Source organism: Ovis canadensis, chromosome 18 (genome assembly GCF_042477335.2).
Source record: "Ovis canadensis isolate MfBH-ARS-UI-01 breed Bighorn chromosome 18, ARS-UI_OviCan_v2, whole genome shotgun sequence".
NCBI classification, from domain to species: Eukaryota; Metazoa; Chordata; class Mammalia; order Artiodactyla; family Bovidae; genus Ovis; species Ovis canadensis.
Window position 1 is genome coordinate 42,698,692 of NC_091262.1, and position 15,748 is coordinate 42,714,439.

At 51.4% G+C, this 15,748-nt stretch overlaps 1 protein-coding gene across 2 annotated transcripts in view; it reads left to right on the forward strand.

Moving 5' to 3' along the window:
• Positions 1-15,748, forward strand: part of PCSK6 (proprotein convertase subtilisin/kexin type 6) — a 171,061-nt gene that overhangs the window by 93,833 nt on the left and 61,480 nt on the right. For both annotated transcript variants that reach the window (XM_069560066.1, XM_069560067.1), the window contains exons 7-8: positions 9,573-9,745; positions 15,030-15,242. In XM_069560066.1, the coding sequence (XP_069416167.1) occupies positions 9,573-9,745; positions 15,030-15,242 (386 nt within the window). The remainder of the gene's footprint in view (positions 1-9,572; positions 9,746-15,029; positions 15,243-15,748) is intronic.

Consider the following 15,748-nt stretch of genomic DNA (forward strand, 5'->3'; position numbering starts at 1 on the left):
GTTTTGTATAATGTGTCAGACCTGTGTCAAGGTTTCTTATTTTTGTTTTGTTTGCCTGTGAACATTTAGTTGCTGTGGCACTGTGTGTTGCAGTGCCTTTCTTCCACTGAGTTGCTTTTGCACTTTTGTCCAGAGTCATTTGAGTTATTTGTATGAGTTTATATTTGAGCTTTCAGTCTGTTCCATTGATCTATGTGCCTGTGTCAGTCTGCCAGTACAGCAAAGTCTTAGCTGTCGTAGCTACAGAAAGTTATGAAATAAGGTAGACTGATTGTTCCCACTTTATATTTCCTAATTCTTTCGCCTTTCTGTACAAGTTTTGTCAGTATTTTGTCAATATCTAGCAAAAAATCTTGCTGGGGTTTTGGTAGGAATTGTGTTAAACCTGTACATTAACTGGGAGAATTGACCTCTTTACTGTGTTTATGAACACAATATGTCTCTTCATTTATTTATATCTTTGATTTCTTTCATCAGCACCATGAAGCTTTCACCATGCAAGTTCATACATGTTTGGTTAGGTTTATATCTATTTCATTTTATTTAAATGATGATAAAAGTCATTGTTTTTCTTTGACATTCATGTGTTCATTGTTAACATACAGAAATACAAATGTTTTTTGCATGTTAATCTTGTATCCTGCAACCTTTCTAAACTTCATTATTAGTTCTAGGTGTAGATTCTTTTAGATTTTATACTTGATACTGTTATCTGCAGATTGGGGGAATTTTATTTCTTCTTTTTAATCCATGTGCTTTTTATTTCCTTTTCTTGCTTTATCACCATGATTACAACTTCCAGCCAAGAGCAGACATCCTTGCCTTGTTAGGAACAAGGTCTGGACCTTTACATTAAGAATAATTTTTTTGTAAATGTTTTTTAGAAAGTTCATTATGCTCCCTTCTATTCACAATTTTTTGAGTTTTTTAAAGAATGCATGGGTGTAAAATTTTGTCACCACCTTTTCCTCATCGAGTGACATATTTTATGTGATTTTTCTTTAGCTTGTTAGCATGGTGGGTTATATTGGTTTCTGAATATTGATCCAGTATTGTCTGTAGAGTAAGCCCTACTTGGCCATGATGTTTTCTTTTCCTTTTTGATACATTACTGAAACCCATTTGCTAATATTTTGTAAAGGGTTTTTATGTTCATGAGGAGTCTTGGTTTGTAATTTTTTTTCTCTCTCTCTCTTTACACTGTGTTTGATCTTAGTCTCAGGGCAGTCCTAGCTTCAGTAAGTGAATTGAGAATTGTTCCCTCCCTTTTATGTTCTGGAAGTGATTGTGTAGAATTGGTGTTAATTCTTTAACTACTAGTAGATTCTTTTGACCTAAAAAATCTCTTTTGGGGGGAGTTTTTTTTTTTTTTTTTAGTTACAAACTAAATTTCTTGAAAAGTTACAGAGCTGTTCAAATTGTCTGTTTCATACTGAGTGCAGAGCACATATACTCTGTTGTGTCCGAGTCTTTGTCACCCCATGGACTGTAGCCCTCCAGGCTCCTCTGTGCATGGGATTTCCCAGGCAAGAACTGTGGTAGTTTGTATGTTGTGAGGAGGTGGTCCATTTCATCTAACTTGTCACATTTATTTGTGTAGAGTTATTTGTAGTATTCTCTTATTGCACTTTTGGTGCAGTAGAGTCTGTGGTTATATTTTGTTTAATTCCTAATGTTGGTAATTTGGGTCTCCCCACCCCCCCCCTTTTTTTTTAAGTCATTCATACTTGAAGTTTACCAAGTTTTAGTAATCTTTTTAGAAAACCAGCTCTTTGTTATGCTTATTTTCTCTAGTGTTTTTCTGTTTTCAGCTTCATTGTTTTCTGCTCCCATCTTTATGCTTCCTTCCTTTCTCTTGCTTTGGGCTTATCGAAGTCTTTTTCTAGGATCTTGAAGTGGATGCTTCCATTATTGATTGGAGATGTTTTTCTCTTCTCTGATGTAAATGGTGGTGCTGTAAAGCTCTCTCATAGCAGTAAGTTTAGCCATGTCTCACAGATTTTGATACGTTGTATTTGCGTTTTCATTCAGTTCAATGTTTTGTTTTTCCCTTGATACTTCCTTTCGGGCTCATAGATTATTTAAGAGCATGTTGTTTTGTTTCCAGCTGTTTGGAGATGCTCTGTTCTCTTTCTACCATTGGTTACTAGTTAGAGTCCAAGTTAGAGTCCCTCGTGGTTGTGGAACACACTTGGCTAGGAGTTCAGTTTTCCTAGATTCATTGAGGTCAGGGGGTGAATCTATCTTGGTAGTCTTCTGCATGCACTTGACAAGGACGTGTAGTCTCTTGTTGCATAGAATGTTCTAGAAGTGAGACCCTATTGGTTGTTGGTAGTGATGAGTTCTTCCACATCCTTGCCAATTTTCTGTCTGGCTGTTCTGTCAACTATTGAGAGAAGATGCTAGAGTCTGGCAAGGTGGTACTGGACCCCCCATTGCCCACTTTGTTCTCCTTGTCCAGCCTTGGTGCCCTCGTCCTTGGTGTCAGACTCTGAATGAAGCCTGCTGCTGCCCACTGGCAGCCCAGAGGGGAGGTGGCTATCCCACCCACCTAACCCTAACCCCAACCCTAACCCTCTGGCATGGCAGGACCCTAACCCTAACCACCCCACCCCCTCACCCATCCCACTCCACCCCATCCCCTCACCGCCCTCGCCCCGACTCCACCCCCCGCCACAGCTTCCTTCCCTGCCTCCTCCTCTTGTCCCTTGTTTTCCAGGGCTGTTGCTGTTTTATTCGTTTCTTTTCTTGTTTCTGTTATTTCTAGGGCCCTGAGTAGAGGTGGACCAGGGGCTCGATTTCCCTTCGTCATCTGGCCAATTGGTATTTTTATTGTGATGGCGCTCAGTGCTTTCACTGGTTACCATTAGTTACCAGATGCTGCACCAACACACATAGTCATCTGTGTATCTGGTCCTCAGAATGATGCTTGGAGCTGGGTGTTAGCACAGTTGCTCCACACCAGGGGAGACTGACAGAGCGGAGGCTTGCCTGCTGCGTCTGGGTCCGCACCACTGCTGCTGGCAGAGCCAACATGTGAGCTCAGGCCCCTGGCGTTAAGCCGAGGTCGCCCCTTTGCAGCTGTGGCTCCTGGTGCTGCAGCGGTGACCGGGTGAAGACTGTTGCCACCACTCCCGGGAGGAGGCGCAGAGCAGATAGAAGGGTCCATGCTCCGCAGTGGGCATGTGAGTCCTCCTTGGCTGCATTCACATTTCCTCCAAAGGTAACTGGGCCTTGCTTCTCTCTTCCAGCCTCATATGTTCTAAGCCGTGCTCCCCATCCTTCCTGTGATAACTGGGACAACCTGGGAAGTCACAGAGAGAGGATGGCGAGCCCTCCCCTGCCCTTTCTCCTCGCTGTCTTTATTCTCTCACTCTCTTAACCTTTTTTTAATTAAAAAAATTTTTAGCCCTGTGCTTAGTGTTCCCCATTCCTCTTTCCCTGTCTGCTTCTGGTTGGGAGTGGTGGTGGGTGGGCTCAGACGTGCGCCCACCAGCCTTCAGCTCATCGTCATCAGTGTCTCACCTGCCAGGTGAGTTCCAGACAGAGACCTCCCGGCTGGTTCCTTGAGAGCCCCTCCCAGACTTGGAGGGGTGAGCCAGGCTGCTGCATCGGGTCCTCTGACCTTAGGGCCCCTCCCAACATCCTGTAGGATGCTCACCCGGCCCTGGCCTAAGGAAAACTTGCTGGGTGAAGTCACCTGTAGGGTGCGTGATGAAGCCCTTGCCTTTTTAATTTTAGGGGGCATCTGGCTTTTGGTGACTTGTTCCCCTGAGCTGATGCTTAGCAGGACTCAGACACTTCCCTGAGGCAGGATGGGGTCACCTGGAGCACAACCTGCCCCTGTGTCCAACTCCAGCTCAGTGAAGCCCCCTAGCCCAAGGGACAGATCCCCAGGCTGCTGGGGGGCAGGTGGTGCCCTGGAACTGAAAGGTGTCCTGCTCAGGCCTCGTGAAGGACAAAAGGCAGGTGCCTTTTCAGCCTGTTGACTGTTTCTGGGAAGGACAAGTGCTGCAGCCACATTCCTGCTGGTGTTTTTGTTCCCTGTTTTGATGGGGGAACTGAATCATGCTTTTCCTTTCATAAACAGGAGAATGTTAAGTACATAACAGCTAAATTAATCCTTGCCCATAAATTAGTTCATTATGTTAATTCAGGCTCACAGAACTCAGTCTCATTAGCGTTTCCATTAAGCTGTTTAGGCTTACGAGTATTTTAAGAGTACAATTTAAGCTGCAGATTAATCTTCAAAGACTCCAAGTGTGTTTTTAACTGCAGGAAAATTTAAAATGCATTGGGCGGTTTGGGGGGATTTAGTGACTATGGGTAGCCACAACCTCCACATTCTCATCAAAGGCCCCCACCTGCTGGGTATGGTACCCTGAGGCTGAGAGGAGCCTTAGGAAGGAGGAGATGGGCAGGTGTGGCCACCATCCTCCCCAGAGGACAGGTGAGCCGATTCTAGGCTGCATGTGCGGTTCTGAGGTTGTCCGTGTAAGCAGTTCTGCTCCTGGGGGCTTGTGAGAAAGATAGGCAGGGAGAGAACACACAGCATGTCCGAGCCTGCGTGACAAGCCAGTGGCCTTCTTGCTGGGTGGTGTGACTGTCTTCTTGTCACTGCCTTCTGGTCTTCATCAGAGGCCCGCTCAGGGCATCCTGTCATAGGACATACATCCTTCAGGGCTCCTCACATTCCTGCCTATGGGGCTAAGTCCCTGTCCTGCCTGCTGTCCCCCTGTCCCACCCCGCCAGCCCTCCTTGAACTCCTTTGCTCTCTGGACCCTGCTCCTGGTGCAGAAACCACGAAACTCAGTCACGATTTCAAATCTCCAGCGCACTGCTGAGGTTCTTCCACTTTTTACTGTTCTCTGACGAATCAGCAGAATCTGATTATGAAAGAGTGACCTGTTTTGAAATAAAGTTTTCCTTATTATTCAGTTATGACAGGCCCACAGGTCAGGAGACAGTGGTCCCTGAGTAGAGTCTGTCACTCACAGTTCCCAAGAGAATGGGTCATGCTGCCAGGGGGGACACATGGCAGGCTCCAGGGTCTCTCTGGAGGCAGAAGGAGCAAGGGAAGCAGTGATCTGCAGCCCTTATTGTGGTTTCTGCATAAAAGACAAGTGAGGAGGGGTAAACAGGCTTAAGATGGGCTAGTTTGAATCATTTCAGGGCTGGGGGCTTAGGGGCTGCCCCTGGTGGTCTGGTTCCTGGCCCTGGGGTGATTGGGGCAAGTGGAGAGTAACCTGAAGGTAAGACCCCCCCCACCACCAATGAAAGACATGCTTGTGGGGTGGGCTCTGGATTGTCTGATTTGCCGAAGGAAGATATCCTGGGGGCCTCCTGTACCATCTCTACGAACTGGCCAGCCTGGGAGTGTGGGGGTTCAGTCCCTGCAGGGTCAGCAAGGCCTGAAGCATCAGAATACAGAAAATAAGAGACAGGGTTCATGCGAGACCTACTGGGAGAGGCCTCTTCTGAGGGGCCCAAGAGTTTACTGATCACCTCTGGCTCCTGCCTCGCTTCCACCATGAGGGATATCGGACTGAACAGGAGCCCAGGGAGACCTGGTGTGGTGGTCAACTGTGGTGTCTGGACACTTCCTGTAACCCTGTGGCAAGTTCACATGTGCCTCCCAGTCCCGCAGACACGCCTCAGGTCTTAGAAGGAGGCTGTTCAGTGCAGGCATGTTTACAGATCTGAGAGCTTGTTTGTCTTGGGCCATAATGAGAGCAGAAGCCTTTTAGGTTTGCAGCATTTCTAAACAACTGTTGCAACCTCCCTCAGCCCAGAATGGCTGTGGGTAGGACAGAATATACTGTAGTTTTAGTGGAAAAAAAGATGAAATCAATTCTCTGTGGAAATTGCTAAAATAAACTCGGGATTAATGAGCAAAATTTGTTGGGGAGGCCCATTTGTCACACTCAGGAAGCCACAATCTAATTTTACTTGCCGCTGTTCATTGCTCTTGGGTTGCCATTCATTTGCTGAAGGCAAAACACACTACCTCTCAACAGACAAGAGTGGGCCCACATCCCACTCCCCTTCCCTCCTCCAGACGGCCTGATGGCTGACTTCCTGTTGGGGAGAGGGAGGAGGGCAAGGGGGTGTTCTTCCGGTTGTCTTTTCCTTGGCTCACCAACAGAAACCTTTTCTCTCGGTTCTAGAGGCTGAACGTCCAAGGTGAAGGTGTTGGCAGGCCTGGTTTCTTCCAAGGCCTCTCTCTATACCAGCAGATAGCTGCTCATCTCTGTCTCCCTGTGGTCATCCTTTGGTCTGGGTTGTCTGTGTCGGAATTTCCTCTTAGAAGGACACCAGGCCTGTTGGATGAGTGTACACCCATGTGACCTCACTTCAGCTTAATTACTCCTTTAAGACCCTGTCTGCAAGTCCGGCACCGCCCACCTCCCACTGGCCTGTGAACGTGGACGGATGCAGGGCACTTGCAGGGGCGATGCAGTGGCCCTGGGTGGGTTTGCCTGCAGCACTCAAGCCTGTGATTTGCATGTGCTGTGTGCTCAGTTGCTTCATTCAAGTCCGACTCTGTGTGACACCATGGACTGTAGCCCACCAGGCTCCTCTGTCCATGGGATTCTCCTGGCAAGAGTACTGGAGTGGGTTGTCATTCTCTTCTGTAAATTAGAAGCAGGGGAAGGGAGGAAGGATGGGTCACTATGAGAAAATTGTGGTTGTTTTTTTAACTTCCTCAGGAGACTTGTAAAATCAGTGCTTTCATCGGGTTCTCCAGGACAGTGAGCCTGCTGTGGGTGCAGGTCAGTCTGTGGAAAGGTGACTGTTTGCGGCAAGCCCAGCTGTGCAGTCTTCCTAGATGTGACTCTGCCAGGGGCTGAGCTGCCCAGCAGGCCCTGCGAAGCCCCCTCCCCCTCCTCATCACACTTCTCCCACCTTGTTCCCTAGATGGGACCTCAGAGTAGACGGGTCAGCCCCGCATGTCCTGTTCCCAGGAGCCCTGGACCCAGCCTGCTGCCTAGTTGTGGGCACACCAACAACCAGGACAAACCAAATCCAGGTGGTTTGTCCACATTATTTTTGTACCTGACAGTTTATGGAAAATGGGTCTTTATTTTTTCATTAAAGAAATGATGACTGTTTTCTTCAGTTGGGCATTTCCAGAGAGCCATTCGCATCTAATGCCAGTACTAGAACAGCAGGTCTCCACTGGAAATATTTACCTTTTCCTTGTTGGCAGCTTGTCAGTGTTGGGAAAACAGATGCTTAATTAAAAACTCAGTATGTCATGCTTTCTTCCTCACACATCAGTCGCTCTTCCTCCAGGATGGAGGAGGAGGCATGTGAGAGGTGCCGGGAAGCATTCTGGTCCTCTGTTTTTACGTACCTGGGGGATGTCTCCTGGCGTCTTGTTCCTGTTCAGACATTGGCATTCCACCACCCATCCCTGGCCTGGAGAGGCCTGAGGGTGGCAGGCTACTGTCACCACCTGGATGGCAGAACTGGTTTGGTTTTGGCTGTGTGTATGGTTGGTGGGGTCTCTTGCCCTGGAGAATCCATTGCTAAAGATAAGGACATGAAGAAAGCAGCTGCTTTTTCTTCAGAAAGCAGAGGGCATCAGGGCCCCGATGTTATTATCCTCCCGACTGCCCCAGCAGGTTTTGCGGAAAACATGGGCTCAGAGAGTGTGAGACCCTGGCCCAAGGCCAGATGCAGCTGGGATGTGATTCCACCCTGGGACTGTCTAGCGCCTGCTCTCTTCCCCCTGAAGCACTCTGCGCTTCATCTTGCCCCGGGGCTGCATCTTTGCCTCACGAAGCAGCCAGCATCCTGTACTGGTTGTGGTGCCTTCTCAGGGTTCATGGCTCCAAGAGCCCCAAGGTCCCATCTGTGACACAGCCATGGAGACAGGGGCCCTGGACACACAGACCGGAGACCAGGAGGCATGGTTTTGGGGGCCATGCTGACTGCTGTCACCCCCCAGAAATCAGAAAAGAGAAAATACAGCACGGGGTGGGGGGGGGGGTCCATCCTCCACAGATGCTGACAAGCCCAAAGAAGATTTGGCTTTTACACAGAGAACCTCATATTTATCAAAAGACACCGTAAACAAAGTGAGAAGACAAGGCACCAACTGGGAGAAGGTATTTATAACATAAGTAACCGACAAAGGATGAATTCCCAGTACACCCTGTGCTATTTAAGCCCGCTTCCACTCATTAAAGCACCCACTGTTAAGGCAATGGATAAACTAATGCACATTTCTGAGTACTTTTCTGTGTGAGGGGCAGGCCTGGGTCAAGGCCTCAGGTGTTCAAGTTCATATTTTCCCAAGATGGAGGTTCATGTTTGTCTGTTACTTTATTTAGTAGGCTCTGTAACTAACGTGTACCAGGCTTTATTTAGTAGGCTTGTAACGTGTGTCCCAGGCAATCCTTCATGTGTCAAGTAGTAAATGTTTTAAAAATAAAGGTAAAAAGTAGTTATTGTTAACAGCCCCTGGAAGTAGGTTCTACTGCCCCGGTTTTTACAGTTAGGGTCAGACCAGCTGCTGACACAGTGGCTGTGAGCCATCTTTTTTGATGTTTTGGTGCCTCAGCAGATTTGACAGCTTTCATCACTGCACGTTACAGACGTCAGAAGCTTAGGGAGATGAGGTAGCCCCGTGGTCACTAACTGGTTGCAACAGGTGGTCGGGCAGGGTCTCCCCAGTGGCCTGCCCCATGTTCCCCCCACCTCCCGTTGGTGAGGGGCCTCCTCTCCAGGCCTCCTCTCTGGAGCTGGTGACAAAGTGTCCACCCCCTACCCCCCGTCCTGTACTGTCACATCCAGTCTTGAACAATGGTGGCAGCCCCGCATCTTGCTACCAGGCACCTAAGGGTCCAAACCGCTCGGGCAGCCGTGAGAAAATACCACAGACCAGGCGGCTCAAACCACAAGCCCTTGTGGCTCGCAGCTCTGGGGGGCGTGAAACCCAAGTTCAAGGTGCCAGCCCACTGCTTTCTCGCGATGGCCCTGTAGTGTGGCAGCTGGCAGATGACCGCCATCTGTGTCCTCACGCGGCAGAGGAGATGGGAGGCACGCTCTCGCCATCTGTTCTCCTGAGTCTGCTAGTCCTGCCCTGGCCCCTCATGACTGCATCCGAACCTCCTGAAAGTCCTGCCTCCAGATATGCTGGCATGGGGTTAGGGCGTCAACCCTGAGCCTGGGGACACAAGCCTGCGGTCCATGGAGGGTGAAGGAGTGGGGAGCAGGCAGAGCCAGCAGGTGAAGCAGTTGGCATTGGTGTCTGCTCTCTCTTGAGGCCGTCCAGCCACAAGGAGCCAGCTGTCTGGTGACCTCAGCCTTCCCTCAGGCCTCAGCCAGGGCCCACGTGGCTGTGGGCACCATTGTTGAACCTGCGATGGTGCTCAGGTCTGAATCCCTCTCTTTCTGCTGTGAATTTCTCTGACATTGTGTTCAAGCAGGGTTTCCAGGCTGTCAGGGTGGGAGTTGCTAGTGGCTGGGGTCTCAGCTGAGTGTGGGGCCCGATGTCGTACATGGGAACCCCGCCCATGAGGGGCCAGCATCCACACGGCTCTCACATCCGCCTGTGCTTTCAGGCATCCGAATGCTGGATGGAGATGTGACCGATGTGGTGGAGGCCAAGTCTCTGGGCACCAGACCCAATTACATCGACATCTACAGCGCCAGCTGGGGGCCGGACGATGATGGCAAGACGGTGGACGGGCCCGGCCGGCTGGCCAGACAGGCCTTCGAGCACGGCATCAGAAAGGTGTGGTGACCCAGAGCCGTGGTGGGAGGGCAGGGTGAGGGGCAGAGTGAGGGCTCTCAACAGTTAAAAACCGGAAAGAATAAAGGAGCCAAAAACATAATATTAAAAGCAGTTCTACAAACCCAAGATGATCTTCTCTGCACATTGAAGGGCTCCACTTCTCACCCTTTAAGAGACAAGTATGGGATCAGCTTCATGCTGGTTTGCAGTCTGTCTTATTAAGTAACCAACATAGAAGTAAGGAGAAATCTTGTCATGTAGGTAGCAGTGAATAAATTTGAGGGATGTCACTGGAGGTCCAGTGGTTAAGACTTGTATGGGGGCAGGGGTTCCATCCCTGATCAAGGAAGTAATACCCTATATGCTCCACCAAATTAAATAAATATATAAATAAATTTGAGGATCACACACAGAGTCAGAGTGACTCAGAGAGAGCCCTGACACAGGATGAGGTGGGACCAGGGCCAGAGCGAGGGAGAAGTCAAGTGGGGGCTCAGGGCAGCAGCACCCACCAAACTAGAGCAGATGGATGTCATCTCATTACAGAGTCACTGCTCCCAAGGTGCCTGCAGCTCACCTGCCAACCCCAGGACTCTGCCTCGCAGCCTGACAGCCCCCAGCTTGGGGTGTGCAGCTGGGTGGTAGGGGTCCTAGACTGACCACCTGGCCTGTTAGTGGGGCTCTGCAGGTGGAACGGTGTCTGGGACTCAGCCCACCTGCCCACAGAACCCCCATCTTGGAGCTCTGTGCATGCATCACAGGCTGTGAGCTCACCCCGCACCCCCAAGGCATCAGGTCTCCATGGTGCTCCCTCCCCACCAGTGTGCCACCCAGCCATTTAGGATGTCTGGGGTGGAGACCACCAGGGGCTGTCAGAGCAAACATCTCAACCCATCGGCCAAGGGGGGCAGAAGAGGACACCCCAGTCACTCCATGGTCGTCAGTTCTGGGTCCTTGTGAGTCAGGAAAGCTGGGGCAGAGAGGGTCCTGGAGACAACCTAGGTCTCACAGTGGATTTCTGGGTGAGGACAGCTTCCTGGAGTAGACACTGGCCTGTGGTCAGTGTCCCGGTGGCCCTGGGTGGCCAGGCAATGCCGGTGAGGTTAGAGCTGGAAGTCCAGGCCTCCCGAGGCAGGGTTTATGCCTCTGACTTCTCCTATGGGAGATAGGACAGTGGGGCTGGGTCAACCCCATTTTATTATTTATATACTTTTACCATACTGTTAAAGTTATTATTTTATTATAAACTGTGCACCATGATTAAAGTGTGGTCAATACATAGTTAACAAGTCAGATGGTACCAGTGGTTGTCCTGAAAGCAAGGCTTACCGCCCTCTGCACCCCACCTCACCCCCCTCCACAGGCCCTTGTTGATGATTTCCTTTGTCTGAATAATACAATATGGTCACTTTTCTGGATGTGCTGAGTTTGGTCACTTTCTATCTATTAATTCCCTTCTGTGGGGCTGGGGGGTTTGTTTCCTGGAACACCCCCAGCCTCAGACCCCATGGTCTGGTGGCTCCAGGCCACGCGATACTGTACACGAGTGTGAGCCTTCTTATCCTGCCCTCTCTCCTCCCCGGCAGCTCAGGGCCTGAATGTCTGAGAAGTGAGTGACCAGAGTGGGTCTCCGTTCTCACGTCCCTCACAGCTCTGTGCTTACCCTGACACTCACGCGACAAAAGAAGCGGGGAACAGGTAGACATCAGCACGTCCATAGCTCACACACAGGACACAGACGTCTTCCTCTGTCCTCATGACTCCGAGGAGATGTGCAGGCTCTTCAGTCAGCTCGGCGAGTGGCCGAGCTCACCGGGTGCTGGGAGGTCAGGGCATGGGCATATTAGCCGCTGCCAGATGCACAGATCTCATTGCCCCAATTTCCAGCATTCCTTGTGTGCTGGGTCATGTGGCTGTCACTCTTGACACCAAGGGGACCCTCCTAAAATTAGATGTAAGTTAGAGACCACTTTTACTGAATGGAAATGGCAACCCACTCCAATACTCTTGCCTGGAAAATCCCATGGAGGGAGGAGCCTGGTAGGCTACAGTCCATGGGGTCGCAAAGAGTCGGACACGACTGAGCGACTTCACTTTCACTTTCACTTTACTGAATGGAAGATGCTGCTTTTTAAAGATATTTTCTTTATTCTCTTAATTGGTCGCACCAGGGATAAGCTGTGGCACGTGGGCAGTTTAGTTGCAGATGTGAGCTCTTAGCTGTAGTATGCAGGATGTAGTTCCTCAACCAGGGGTCAAACCTGGGCCCCCTACATTGGGAGCACGGAGTCAGAGCCACAGGACCACCAGGGTCGTCCCTGAAGATGCTCTTTGAGAGATGTGAATCCTGAGTGTCGGCCATTTCTATGAGATGATTTCTAAAGATTCTGAGCGCTGAGGATGAGCTGTTTCCAGGAGATGGGCTGGTTGTCTGGGCCTGACCTCTCTCAGGTGTATAGGTGAGCTGTAGAGGGTGGAGTGTCGGGAGCTCTGAGGGCTCCGTGTGCTGAGTTCTGAGCCCCGCCGGCCTCATTCAGCCATCAGGAGTGCAGAAGCTGCAGAGGGACCGCGTGGTTCCTGCCACGTGTCAGTTTTCTGAGATACTGAGGTCATTGCATTATTTTCTTTTAGTCTTTCTGAATAAAATATGTCACATAGGGAGCCTTAAATTGCAACCATCAGAAGCTGTCACTGAGAATCCTCCTAGAAGTTTGATGGTCTCCAACCAAACCACATTCTTCCATCTGTTTTCATCCTTGATGCCCCACTTGTCACCTGCAGCCTCCCCTGCAAAACGTGACTGCATCTTGGTAGATGGTGCAGGTTCTGGTAGGCGCCATCAGACACTGTACTTTAGCATAAAGAGGTGTTGGATATTGGTCCTCAGGTGGCTGGTCACCCAGAAGGGGAGAGTCTACCACACTGTGGCTGAAGGCACTGGCTGGGTCCAGTGCCAAGCATTCACTAGCATTCCACACGCACAGATGAGCCATCTGCTTCCCTGGCAAGACGCCGAAACACATTCTGAGGAGTGGAGGTGGTGTCTTCGTGAACAGAAGTGCAAGTTCACAGCTGGGGTTGGCCCATCCTCACCCTAGAGCAGGGTCCCCGTCTCCAGCTTCTGATGCCTGATGATCTGAGGTGGAGCTGGTGGAAAGATAATAAAGTGCACAATAAGTGTAATGTGCTCGAACCATACCAAAGCCACCCCCACCCCAGTCTGTAGGAAAATCATCTTCCACAAAACTGGCCCCTAGTGCCAGAAATGTTGGGGACCACCGCCCTAGAGCCTCCATCCTGTGGCTTCCAGGTGAACAGGAGATACAGAACATGAACACACAATCCTCAGAGACAGCTTGGACGTTCCTTACACCTCAGCCCTGGGTGTTTCCTCTGCCCCGTTCCCATGCTCTTTTCCAGGAGACTGTTCCCAGGAGGGAGAGAGGCTCTGGATGCTCTGACGCCTGTGAGAACTCAGGGGTCCGGGGTTCCTGCAAAGTGCAGGGTGAAGAGAGGCAAGCCTTTGGCATTTAAGCCCCTGTTGTTTGCCGGCATCACTGGGGAGCTCATTAGAAACACAGACTCGGGCTTACCTGGACCAGCCAAGCCCATGCCTGCAACGTAGAGAGACCTAGGCATTGTCCTCTTGCATGTGAGCTGTGTAGATAGTGTGAGTAGTGTGGGCGCTCACAAGTGTGAGCAATGTGAGCGGTGTGGACGCTCACGAATGTGAGCTGTGTGAGTGGAATGGGCGCTCACGAGTGTGAGTGGTGTGGACGGCATGGGCGCTCACGAGTGCAGGCCGTGTGAGCAGTGTGGGCACTCATGAGTATGGGTGGTCATGAGTATGGGCAGTGTGGGCACTCACGAGTGTGGGTGCTTACAAGTGTAAGCACTCTGCAAAGCAGGAGCAGGAATGTAGCTCCCCCTGCCTCAAGTAATGATGGCCTTTGATCAGTAACCTACAGTGTGGTGAGGACTGAAGGTGAAGGTGTCCAGAGATGATTCTCGTGAGAGAATCAGAGACAGGCTCTGACTGAATTTCATTCAGATTCTTACTGCTTTGTATGAGCTTTGTGTGTGTTACTTGCACAGACAAACCTGTGTCCTCAGTCCTAGTGACTGCCCTTTGTGCTGGCCATTGGGACAGGACTCCCCAGAGATGTGGGAACAAGAGTGGATGAGGCAGCTTTGTGCCGGGGGCTGGGCTGTCTCTCAAGCCCCAGGCTGGAGCTGGCGGGAATGTTGGAGTGAAGACAAATCTGCACAAGAGGGCGGGCCCTGGGGTCCACTTGGTCCACATGTGGGGTGTCCTGGCACCTCCGGGGCAGGTGGATGCCTCAACCCAGGTGGCCTTGGGTGCCAGGGTCACATGTCTGCAATCCTATCAGAAGCAGGGCTTCAGTCAGCTACCAGGGTTGCAGGATTCCTTTGAAAGCTTCCTTTAAATTATCCAGTCGTTGGGGAAAGCCTGGGTTTCCTCTTGCATATTTGGTTGCGGCGGTAGGGGTGAGGAGACTGGGGTGCCTGCCCATCTGGAGATGGGTGTTGGCTCCGCCCTCTGGGGCCAGCTGCACCCACTAGCAGGTCCTGCCTTTGGACCAACAGGTCAGCTCCATCTGGCACTGGTGTGCTTGTTTAGCCAGTGTCTGTGGCTGGAGGAGCCTGGTTGGGCCTATGGGTGAGGATGGAGCTTGGCCAAGCTGGCAGTCTGAGCGCTTCAGCGTTGGCCCTGTGGAGGCCCCGGGGCACTCTCCTAGGATGGCCCTGGGCATTCTGGCACCTGGCCTTGTCCCATAGGTCCTGGGCCACCTGCTTTTCAAGGAGCTTGCTCCCCAGGAAGGGTGCATCTGCAGCTGGTTTTGCAGAACCTTCACCCCCTCTCTCCGAGGACTAGCTCTTGCAATTCAGAAACGTTAGGTTCATCCATCAGCTCCCATGTCAGTGTACGTGGGGGCAGTGTGGCGTTTATGCCCATGGGTCGCTACAGAGGAAGGCACTGGCATGGCCCTGGGACAGGACAGGTCACGGGAGGGCCTGCATCTTCTCCTGAAGAGCAGGGAGGGCTCCTCAGTACCATCCAGTCATTCTGCTGGGTCCAGAGTTTTGCCAAGGACTCTGTTAACATCAAGAGGAAGCCTAGAAACCACACACTTGGGGCCCCCATCTGGTCCAAGTGCAGCCTTCTGAGTTTCCTCCTGGGGGAGGTGTGCTGGGCCAGGCTGAGACCAGCCAGCGGGGCCGTCCAGTGAGGGCTGACACCTGTCCCCACCCTCCCATCCAGGGCCGGCAAGGCCTGGGCTCCATTTTTGTCTGGGCGTCGGGGAACGGCGGCCGTGAGGGGGACCACTGCTCCTGTGATGGCTACACGAACAGCGTCTACACCATCTCCGTGAGCAGCACGACTGAGAATGGCCACAGGCCCTGGTACCTGGAGGAGTGTGCGTCCACCCTGGCCACCACCTACAGCAGCGGGGCCTTCTACGAGCGCAGAATTGTGAGTCTGGAGAAGGGTCTCGGGGGTGGGAGGGGGATGCTCCTGCCCCTGGTCTCATGAGTCCTCAGGGGCCTCAGGGAATGGTGACTCCTGCTCTTGTCCCATGAGCCCTCAGGGGGCCCTGGGGAGTGGGGTCTCCTGATCATGATCCCATGAGTCCAGAGGAGGTTCCCAGGGGGAAGGGCTCCTGCTCCTGGTCCCATGAGTCCTCCCGGCACCCGAGGCGGGCAGGGTTCCTGGCCAAGGTCCCAGGAGGCCGTTAGGGCAGTTTGGACCCAGCCGCAGCCAGCCTCGCCATCAGGGAACTGGTTGCGCCTCGAGGTAAACCCCAGGCCCTTGGCAGCCTCCCTCAGACCCTGCCTTTCTAATTTTGGCACAGAATATCAATTAAAACCCTCTCTGGCTCGGGGGGTCTAAAAATACCCTGTAAGAATGGGGTGCATTCTCACCACAGTATCTTTTTTTAGCTTTCTAAATTCTGCGGTCACATTGCTTGGGGTCCAACT